The 10951-nt window shown below is 56.5% G+C and overlaps 1 protein-coding gene across 2 annotated transcripts; it reads right to left on the reverse strand.

Moving 5' to 3' along the window:
• Positions 1–1237: 1237 nt before the first annotated feature.
• On the reverse strand, positions 1238–6412 carry TP53I11 (tumor protein p53 inducible protein 11). Of its 2 annotated transcripts, none has more exons than XM_008574632.1 (7): positions 6333–6406; positions 5574–5798; positions 4762–4820; positions 4491–4539; positions 3989–4085; positions 2464–2565; positions 1238–1914 (listed from the first exon to the last, which is right to left on the reverse strand). In XM_008574632.1, exons 2-7 carry the CDS (start codon positions 5700–5702, stop codon positions 1781–1783), a joined length of 570 nt encoding a protein of 189 aa, XP_008572854.1. In that variant the 5' UTR covers positions 5703–5798; positions 6333–6406; the 3' UTR covers positions 1238–1780. The 2 variants fall into 2 exon arrangements, with proteins under 2 accessions (XP_008572854.1, XP_008572853.1); XM_008574631.1 differs by having other exon boundaries at positions 1239–1914; positions 5574–5733; positions 6333–6412.
• Between the last annotated feature and the right edge of the window lie 4539 nt (positions 6413–10951).

Raw genomic sequence — 10951 nt, forward strand, 5'->3', positions numbered from 1 at the left:
GCCCCACAGCTAGATGTGCAAGATGGGCGGTCTCAGTCCCAGCAGATGCTCCAAAGCTTGTCCTTTGTCTTCCTGGGTGGAATCTCCATGCCATGCCCAGTAGTTATTGGAGGACAAATCAACCATCACCCACTGGAGGACTAGCCAGGCCTTCAACAGCCTGGCTCAGAGGTGGACTGAGGCTTTGGCCTGGGGGCACTACCCACCAGCAACACTGCCTCCAGCAGGCGACAATAAACTCCTGGCCTCCCAGGGCTTGGCAGCAGGGAGGTGGACTTCTAGGGAGAGGCACAAACTTAAGTGGCAAGAGGTGAACACCAGGAAAGAGCAGGGCCCTTTTCTGAGTCCAGGATCCCAACTGGCCCAGCCACGGTTACCAGCAGCAGGGCCTTGGGCACCCACTGGGCATACTCCCCAGCTGTCTAACAGTGGGGGTGGCACCACTGCTGGGCACAGGCTGTGTCACTGGGCACATGGCTACAGGGACAACTGAGCCCACCTGGTCGCAGCAGCCAGAGCCAGCTGCACCTATGCCCACCTCACTCACCCCCACCTACTCCACCTTCAATTCCAAAAGGGGAGCGAGTTCAGGGCCTGTGGCTTCTTCTCTCTCCACATCTGTCTCCAGGACACAGGGGCTGCCATTCCTGGTGTGAGCACCTGTGTGCTGGAGGGAAGGGGGCGTCCGGAGTAAGGAGAAGGTGAGGCGCACAGCACAGGCTGGCAGGCCTGTGGGGAGGGGCGGGACAGGGGACTTCAGCTCCGAGGGAGCCCATCGTCAACCTTCTCCAGGGCATCAGCCGGGGAGGGGCAAATGAGAGCAGGTGGCCTGCCGAGCTATTTATTTCCCCTGCTGAGTTTAAGGGGCACCCAGTCCTACTCAGCCAGGCCCTGAGGGCGGCCCAGGCTGGAGGTCCAGAGGGCAGCACCCTGGAGGGGAGGGGCTGAGCCAGGTGGACATCAGGCCTTGGAGGACATGCCAAGGGACAAGGACATGCCACAGATTTTCTTTCCTTCCTCATCTCCAAACCCCATCACTTTTGGGTGGCCTCCATCCGGGGCTGCGTGCCCATTTGTCTTAGTTGGGGTGGGGGCAGTGGTTGTGACTGCTGGCAGACTCTGAACCCACGCCAGTTGAGGGGCTTCCTGGGGCCTGGTGTGGTGACAGCCCTGGAAGAGGGGCAGGGCTGCCAGCTCACAGGAAGGCTAGAAGAGCAAGTGCCGACTCAGCACAGTCCACCCGGCCTGTCCCCCACAGCTGGGCTGTGGGAGGCGCGTGTGCGCGCACGCGTGTGTGTGTCTGTGTGTGTGTCTTTGGGGTGCAGAGGGGGCCTGCATGTGGGAGGGATAAGGGCACAGGTCAAGTTCCCAGGTTTTCCAGACATATAGGGAAGCCAAGTTTAGTTGCTTGGCCACTAGGTTGGCTGCAGGTACAGGGAGCAGGGTGGGGAGTGGTCCACAGCCTCTTTCAAAAGAAAGGAGAGCTTCCTGGCAGAAGAGGCTGGAACCTTGACTGAGCTCAATCCCCCCATGACTAGAGCTCTTCAGACAGTGTCTATCAAGGGGATCTAGAGGCCACGAGACCCAAGAAAAGGAGGTGTCACGGTGTGGGGTAAAGAAAAGGGGTTCAGAGGCCCCTGTCTCTCCCTAAACCGGCATCTCAAACCTGAAAGCCCAGGAGATCACAGCATCTGGGGGTCTCAGGAGGAAAGGGAGGCCGCCACCGCTACCAGCCCAGGGCAGGGCTGGGCAGGGCAGGGTCCCCTGGTCCAGTGGGCGACTAGACTTTCTTAGGTCTCCGGCCGACTTGGTAATAGTAGTAAATGCTGATGGCAACAAAGAGGAGGCGGCTGGCCAGGAGCAACAGGATCCCCAGGGACATGAGGCCTGTCTCAGCTAGCGTGGCAGTGACCACTGCGGGAGAAAGGCAGGGAAGGGGACAGAGGTCAGAGGAGGGGAGGTGCCCTCACCCCCCACCACGGGATGCGGCACTGAGCCAGGAGCCCTGGGGTGGCCGCCTCGCTGCCTTTGTTCTGAGCCCAGGGGTCCTGCCAGCTGGGAGGCGCAGGACCTGAGCTGTGCCCCTGCCAACCCCACAGACACTTCTGTTCTGATATCCCCCATGTAGCAGGTGCCAGGGCAGAGCATGCGGGCAAGATTGAGCATGTGTTGTTACACAGGTGCACAACTGAGCAATGGGTGTGGGAGGCTGCACGTGTGTGGGGGGGAGTGTACAAGGCTGTGCATTCAGGAAGACGCAGGTGTGTTAGGTGTGTGTGCACAGGTGTGCAGGCTCAGGGAAACACAGCTGCCTGAGTCCCTACCCCTCTGTCCCCTCCCTACCTCCCTCCGACAGGTTTTCATCACTTCCTGCAAACCTAAGTGGCTAGAGCTGGAAGGTCCGGGGCAGAGCTGCCCATCCGCAGCCCCCTCAGCCTCTCTCACTGTCCACTCAGGACTCACCCAAGAACTGGACCCCGAAGTAGCAGGCCTCAGTGAGCAGAGTCCATCGGATGATGACCTTCTCAGCCGTGTAGAGGGCGTTCCACATGATTAGGGAGATGCCTGGGGGGGGGGGACAAAGAGGGGACCAGGGAATGGGACAGCCTGATTCCCTCGGGGCAGGGGAAGAGCCTGTTCCTCCTCCCTTTGGCCACTGCTGCAAGACAGCCAGGGTCCTGGACCTCCACTTCCATGGCCCCTACTCACACTCCTCAAATCAGAGTAATCTGTCCCCTGTGCCATTCCCCCCAGCTTCAACTCTGCTGCTTGGGACACCAGGCAAGTCACCTCCCCTGGGACTCAGTCTCTCCATCTGTAAAATGGGAGCTTGAGCTCTGGGCCCCCTGCCTGTATCCAGTTCTGCCATGATGATTCTGCATTGATGGAGTCTTGGAATTATGGGTCACCTGGCCCCACAATTGTGACTTCTTTCCCAATGGGCTCCTGGAAACAGAAAACCTGAGTCCATTAAGGAATTGCTCTAAGAAACCCCCCAGGAGGAGAGGGACGGAGCATAATTTTTTAGTGGAAGAATCATGGCTCCACCTCTAGCAGGCCCAGCTTGTCCAGCATCTGCTGGCTCTAAGTGCCAGATATGTCACCAGAGGTGTCCTCATTTTATTTCAGCAACCCGACTCCATAACTCTAGCTCTCCCACTGTGTGAATGAAGTACCGCCCAACCTCCACCACCTCCTGCCCCAGAGGTATTTGAGCTGCCCCTGAAGGTTGAACAAGAACAATTGGCACAAGACTGGGGAAATTGCATGTGCAAAGTCACAGAGGTCATCTAAAACTGGGGAGTGGGCATCACCAGGTGTGGCTGGAGTTCAGGGCCCACCATGGGATGTAGGGGAGAGAGGCATGGGAAGGCAGGCTAGATCCATCCCACAGAGGACCCTCAGTGTCAGGCAGAGGAGTTGGGACTGTATTCTGCAGGCAATAGGGAGCCATAGAATGCTTTAGAGGAGGGGAGGGACACTACCTATGCTGAGCCTTCAAAACTGTAATTCAACTTCCTAACAGCCACTGCATGCAACTCAGATTAGAGAGGAAACAGAAGTGATTCAAATTCTCTGAGGATAAAGATGGAGCAGGAGTGAGGGGTTTGCAGACACTGCATAGACTCTGCTTCCCCTTCTAGGCTGTGAGACCCTGGAGGCTAGGGTCTGGGCCTCATTCATCTCTGTACTCCAATGCCCAGGGCAGTGCACTAACACACATCAGGCATTACTGAGTGCTTGTCCCAGATGGTGGCAGACAAGAGTCCCAATCCACTGAGTGCATCCCACCAATAACCACAAGATGGCAACACACACTCAGCAGGGACAGACTCTTCAGAAGAAGGAGGCGGGGCCGCAGCACCCAGCCAGAGAAAGGAAGGGAAGCCCCAGCATGGAGGAAGGCTTCCAGTGTTCCTCTCTTAGTCCCTGTTGGGTCCCCCAGCTGCTCATCACCTCCTCCAGAGTCTGCCCCAGCAATACTCACTGAGGAGGGCCCCACCATAGAGGCGGATGGGGGTCTTGCTGGTCACCTCGGCTCCATCAAAGACTGCATCGTAGAGCTGGTCAGGGAAGGCGAGGGCCTGTGAACAGCGGGAGGGGGCTCAGAGGTCTGGGTTAGGGTTGGGGGGCATCACTGTTGAGACTCTCGTGGACATCTCCTTCCTTCCCCAGGAGTAGGAGCAGGGTCCTTGTGGCAGTCCAGGGTGGGGACCTTGATTGCCCCTGCTACCTCTCCATGCCAGGATAAAGGCTCTGGGCTCCTGGGGCAAGGAGCAAGGGCCAAGGACCACAGAATGTAGGCTGTTCCAGGGCAGGGCACGGCAAGGATGTGTCAGGAGCCAGACCCATGGAGGCAGTCAGAGAGCATGACAGGTGGGGCCTCAGCATGATGGCAGTGTGGGAGAGGCAGCCAGGGCCCGGGCAAGGTGGAGAGGGCCGGGGAAGCCTCACCCAGGGCAAGGGCCCGGGAAGTGGCAGGGGCTCACCATGATGGCAATGCCGGAGAAGAGCACAGCAGAAACAAACTGCCAGACCCTGAGGAGGCGTGGAGAGGACAGTCACAGCCAGGCCCCAGGGGACCCTCCCCTTTCCAGCCCAGATGCCCCAGAATGGTTGGTTTGTGGGGAGATGATGAGATGGGATGGAATCAAGGGCAAGACCACACCGGGGCAAGGCCAAATGAGGTGGGGTCTTATGCTTCTCACCCTCACGCCCACAATCCTTCCCGCACCCAAAGAAACTCAGGTAAATGCTCACCTGAGCCCCAAAGGCTCCCGAACAGCAAACTTGATTTCATTGCCCAAGACCTGGCTGATCTGTGGACATGGGGGTTCAGAGGCACTGGGGTGAGGACAGCTCTCAACATCCTCAGCAACCCCCTACCCCCGAGCCCCCACGCATGCCCAGGGACCCACCTATGTATCTCTTCTTAGCCAAAGGGTCCCCTGGCTAGGAGGGTCACACTGAGGCTGCCTGCTCTCCTGGCCTCCCCTTTGGTCACACTGAGTCTGCCCGCTCTCCTGGCCTCCCCTTGACACCGGGGTTATAGTGGCCACAAATGAAAGCTCATGGGTCTGGGTCACACTGAGGCTGCCTGCTCTCCTGGCCTCCCCTTGACACCGGGGTTATAGTGGCCACAAATGAAAGCTCATGGGTCTGCAGATGAGACCTGAAGCATGGTTTCGCCACTTACTGGTGTGGCCTCGGGAAAACTGCCTAACTTCTCTGAGCCTCAGTTTCCTCAACTATAAAATGGGTTAATAGTTGTATCTATGTCTCCCAGGCTAGCAGCAGAAAGATTGAATAATGCTCATAAAGTAGTTGGTCAATACCTGTCACATAATAAGCCCTCAATTAATTCTAATGATCTGTTTTCATTATTATTATTCCCCTGATATGTCCATTAAGTTTCTTGAGAAGTGAGCTAAGTCCGAGGGCCCCTGTAGCTATATAGGCCTCAGCTACTCTTCTCCCCAAATGGTGGGCCAGACCTGTCCCTGCCCCCAAATTGGTGCTCAGAGGCAGACCCCCAGGCACAGGAACCTCAAGGCCCTTCCTCAGCAGCCCACCTTGGACCGGTGCACCTCCCCGTCGTCGTCCTCCCCGCCCACACCGAGGATCTTCCGGGTCTTCAGGCGGCTCACGAGGTCCGTCTGGCTGTGCTTCTTCATGAGAGGTGGAGGCTGCTTGGCTGCCATCGTGTCCTTGAGCCTGGCCTCTGCAGAAGGGCTGAGGGGAGGCACCGGCCTCAGGCCACTGTTCCTGCCCAGCTTCCAGACCACAGGGGAAGGGTCCTGTCAGTAGGGCGAGGCCAGACCTTACCCCAGGGCCTGCAGAGGCCTCTCCATAAGGCTGGGGCAGCAGGTGGAGCCCCAGCTGGCCTCAGCTTCCTCATCTGTAAAATGGGTTGGGGCAGATACTCCTAAGGCCCTTCCAGCTCTGCAAGCCCATCTGGCCTAAGTGGACATGGCACACCTAATATGACCAAGCTGGATGGAGCCTTACCGACAGCTCTGGATGGAGACCACATCCCAAGCTTCCTGGGGGCCCCACTGAAGTTCTGCCCAGATAACCCCTGCTACCCAGTAAGTCCTCTCTCCCTCCTCTTATCTCCTGGATGACCTCCTTCAAACTTGCCAGGACTGAAGGGAGGGGAGGGGTGACCACGGGACCCAGCTGAACCAAAGGAAGGATGGGAAGAGTGTTGGCAGCGCCCTGTGGGTGCCCCCCAGTCCCTTCCCCCACCCCAGGTCCGTCCACAATCCTCCACAGCTCCCAAGCCCCGATCTCCTCCCAGCAACATCTCGGGCCAAATCTTGAGCACCTACTGTGTGCCAGGCACTGCGCTGGGTGATGGAGATGCAGAGATGAGCTAAGTGTCCGTCCTGGTCTGCAGTCAGCACACAGTCTATGCAGAGGAGACAGGAGTGTAAATGGGAAAGGACTGCAGAGGACGTAAAGGCTTGGGGCGGCCCGGAGTGGCTCTGGGCTCCTTTAATCACTGCAAGATGGGTACTGTTTACGCCCATCCTATAGATGAGGAAACCAAGCTCCAGGAGGTTTGGCAGAAGACCTACTGATGAACAGTAGTGCCCCCACCCCACCACGGGCCCCACCGGCGCCTCCTGTATTCCAGCAGCTCATTCACACTCGCAAACACCCTCTGGCAAGGCAAGGAAAACTATCCCTATTTACAGACAAGGCTCAGAAGTTGCCTGTCCCTCAGCCAGGGGGCCCTGCCGTCTTAGTGCTGATGTGGCCCCAGGCAAATCTCATCTCATCCTCTGAGCCCCAGAGCTGCCAGAGGCAGAGTGTGGAAGTGTCCCCAGGATCACAGAACTGTCCCCTCCCATTTTCAAGCCTGCTAGTGTCTTAAAACAAAATAAAGCACCCAAACAAATAAACATCAGAACAGAGAATCAAGCTGTGGGGTATGTGAATAATGTGGCTTTGAAATAGATAAACTGGGAAGGTACTTATATCAGCTTGGAAATGACAGCAAATACTGCAGGTCTTTAGCGAGTGCCACATCTAGGCCATATGGCCCCCCTAAGCTCCTTGGACCTAGTTCCTCATCTGTAAAATGGGGGTGGCTATACCCTTCCCCCTCCCCCCCAACACACTCCAGATAATGCGACGTGGCAGGTGGTGATCCTGAAGGCAGCCTCACGCCCCCAGTGTTGCCATAGAAGCCAGGGTCTGACCTTTCCTCGCATCACTCCTGGATGGCCGGTGCTGTCCCAATACCTCAGCCTCCTGCCACCCCCTTTGTGGGAATCCAGATAGAAGCTATAATTAGCCCGGTGGTGTCCCTCACGCTGCCAGGCAGGGCTGCCACGAGAGCCAGCAAGACGCTGGTGACAAGAGCATAGAGCTCGGCCCCACGCCCATCCCCCAGCAAAGGACGTGTCAGATGTGGCCCGGCCCTTGCCCTTCCATTTGCCACCTATCCTCTGGCCTTTTGTTTTCATACATACAGCAAAAACGACCTTTCTTTGTTGTGCAGGTATATGAATTTTAGCATGCACAGCCACCACCTCCAAATCAGGACACAGGGCAGTTCCGGCACCCCCAAAACTCCCTGGTGCTGTCCCAGTCACATCCTCCCCTCACCACTGGCAACCACTGACCTGTTCTGTCACTACAGTTTTGTTTTTGTTTTTTCAAATATGTTCCATAAATGGAATCGTAAAGTATATAACCTTTGAGACTGGCGTCTTTCGTTCAGCATAACCTGTTGAGATTCGCCCAAGTTGTTGTGTGAATCAACAGTCCTTTCCTGTTTATTGCCGAGCACTATTCCATGGAAGAGGTGTTCCAGCTTGTTTATGCATTCACTCACGGAAGGACATTTGGGTTGTTTCCCATTTTTGAGGATTATGAATAGAGCTGCTATAAACATTTGTGTATGGGTTTTTGTAGCACCATAGGTTTTCATTTCTCTAGACAGGCAAGAGCACCATTGCTGAGTTGAATGGTAAATCTACACTGAACTCTAGAAGAGAAGTGCCAGATCGTTTTCCAGCACGGCTGTACCGTTTTCCAGCACGGCTGTACTGTTTTGCGTCCCCCAGCACGCACAAGCGGTCCAGCTCTCTACATCTCGCCGGCAGCTGGTACAGTCAGTCTTTGCTGTAGCCTTTCTACCAGGCCCTCCCAGCTTTGCGACCCGCCTCATCCAGGCCAGTCCTGCCGCCTGACTCAGCCATGCTCTGCCCCTTTCCAGCTGTGTGACTCTGGGCAAGTCATCTTATAGCTCTGAGTCTCAGTTTCTCTGTCTGTGAAATGGAGCTGTAATTCCCACCTGCTAGAGACCTTGGGGAGAAAAAGAGAAGCTCAGATGGAGCACTCAGGGCAGCACCTGCACATTTAAATGCAAAACTGCGTTTGGTGAGGTCTGCTTTGAGCCAGGTGCTCCTGCCCCTGAAGGAGCTCCCAGCTGGTGGGAAGGGGTGGCACTCATCTGTTAGCCACTGATTAAAGCAAGTTATTTCTCCTCTCTGAGCTCATGTTCTCATCTGTGAAATGGAAACAACATTCTTACTTTTCCCCTAGAGCTGGTCTGAGGAGAAACAATATAACGGACACAAAGCACTTTATAAAAGCCAGCTCACTGCTACAGCCAGAAGCCCTAATGGTTCAGAGCTTAACTGCTGGAGTCAGTCCCAGGGTTCCAATCCCAGATCTACTACTTCTTAGCTGTATGCCTCTGGCCAAGTCACTTAATCTCCCTGTGCCTCAGTCTCCTCATCTGTAGTCCCACGGCCCAAGGCAGTCACCAGGCCTGAGCTGTGTCAGTGACCTAACTCAGAGGGTCGAAAGTTTCTGAGCATTAGAGGTGCTGCTTTCCTCTGCTCGATGACCCCTCCCCACCAACACGCACACACATACACACACACAGTGCTTCCCTCTGCACCACAGGCCTGAGCCGACAACTGCTGCAAAGCAAAGGCTGTGTGTCATGGCAGGGCCAGCCTGCTGGGACTGGGCACAGAATGGGCACTAGTGTCCTGGGCAGTACTACTCACAAGTGGGACAAGCTTTGTCCACAGGCACTGCCATCAGGTACTGGACTGGTGGAACCCACTGACAACCCCCCCAGCCCAGACCTAGCAGTAAGCTTATCACCAACAAAGGGTCCCCATGGCCTCCCAGGGAGAATGGGATCATGAACTTTGTATTTCCAGGTATGAGGACGCCCTCACCTCGCCTCCCAGTACAGCAAACTGCTCTGACCACTGAGTTCTGTCACTGCTTCACTCCCAGGATTGGGCCCTGCGGCACTCATATCTACCTGCAGGCCCTAAAACACCCCATCCCCAGGGCAAGCGACACACACACCCCTCAGGTCTCCTCTCAACCTTTCCTCCCCTTCAAACTCCAGGTGTTTCTTTCCACTTTAAACTAAGTGGAAAGAAAGGCCAGAGGACGCCTCACTGACTCCACCCCATGCACCCTGGCCTAACGCTGGCTTCGGGGCAGGGACCTGGGCTTGAATCTTGGCTCTGCCTTCTTACAAGCCATGTGGCTTTGGTCAAATCACTACAGCTCTTCCAACCTCAGTCTCCCCCTCTGCGAAATAGGGACAATGAGAACACCCGCCTCACAGAAGAGCTGGTGGATAGAAAGGGAGTGCAGGTGGGTGCCCGTGGGCATAGCGCCCTGCCCAGGGAGGGGCCTGGCCCTCCTGCCACTTCTCTTTCCGCATTCAGTTGTGCACAGTGGAAAAAAGCCTGCCAGTAAGGGCAGAAGCTTCCTGTCCCACCCAGCTGCTTTCTGAAAGCTGCCAGGGCTTCCTCTCGGGTGCCAGGCTGTGGGTGGCTGGGGGAGGGGGTGAGGGAAGGTCTGCCCGCCCCTTACACGCTCACCTGCCAAGCAAAAGGGAAGGTGTGGCTCTCAGGCTGGCCAGCCTCTCCAACCTCAATTCCAGATTAAGCCGGCAAATCATTGTCCTTTTAACAATGGTTCCCACTTTCAAACCTTTACCAAAGCGGGCAAGTTCCTCCCTGACACTGCTCCCCCACCTCACCTTGTCCCAAGACCATCTTTGCCAGGCCCCTCCTCCAGGCACCTTCCCAGGGAGCAGCGCCCTCTCCCTCCCCCTACTCTCATGGGTCTCAGCGCCACTTCCCGCCAACATTCAAGGTGTGTCACAGCATTTTGGTTCCCCAAGACTGAACAGTCTGAAGGCAGGGCTGGTGTCGTGCCCATCTGAGTATCTCCCTGCTGGGCAGAGGCGCACAGTAGGCACTTTGTCAGCACAGGTGGAATGAGTGGCAGTTGGGCTCAGGGAACAGGCCGCCCTAACCCCTACCAGAACACTCAGAGTCTCACCCGGTCAGACGTGGCAGGGTCAGAAGTAGCCCGAGGAAGGCTCTGCTCCAACTGCACACTTGACAGAGCAGAAAACTGAGGCCGGGACAGGGGCGAGGTGGGTAGGATCTGCCCCAGGCCACAGGTAAGATGCTGGCACAGTGCAGGAGAGGGGTTCTGCAGTTAGGCAGTGCTGGGTTGGAATCTGGCCACTCCCTATCGGTCAGGTAGCCTTTGGCCAGGGGCGTCACCTGGGACCCTCAATACATGGGAATCATACAACAGTGCCTTACTCACAGAGCACTGCAGACCCCCAGAAAGGTGGGTGCAAACGCTCTCAGCAGAGGGCCTGGCTTAGGGGTGCATGGGACACGGTGGGCATTAAAGGACTGGGCAACAACACTGGGCCCCAACACTGTCCCCACTGCCTCATCACTAGAAGGTGAGTGCCACAGGACAGGGATTTCTGTGGGTTTTCCTCTTGGCGTCTGGGACAGTTCCCAGCACATGAGGAGCTCAACAAATATTTGGGATTGAATTCATGAGTTTGAAGGAGTACAAGGCCCTCTGCCTCCAAGGTCTGGCTCCCTGCAGTCCCTTCCTGCCTCCTCATCTGCTGTGGCATCTCAGGAGG

This window comes from Galeopterus variegatus, unplaced genomic scaffold (assembly GCF_000696425.1).
Source record: "Galeopterus variegatus unplaced genomic scaffold, G_variegatus-3.0.2 Scaffold1076, whole genome shotgun sequence".
In the NCBI taxonomy this organism is placed as follows: Eukaryota; Metazoa; Chordata; class Mammalia; order Dermoptera; family Cynocephalidae; genus Galeopterus; species Galeopterus variegatus.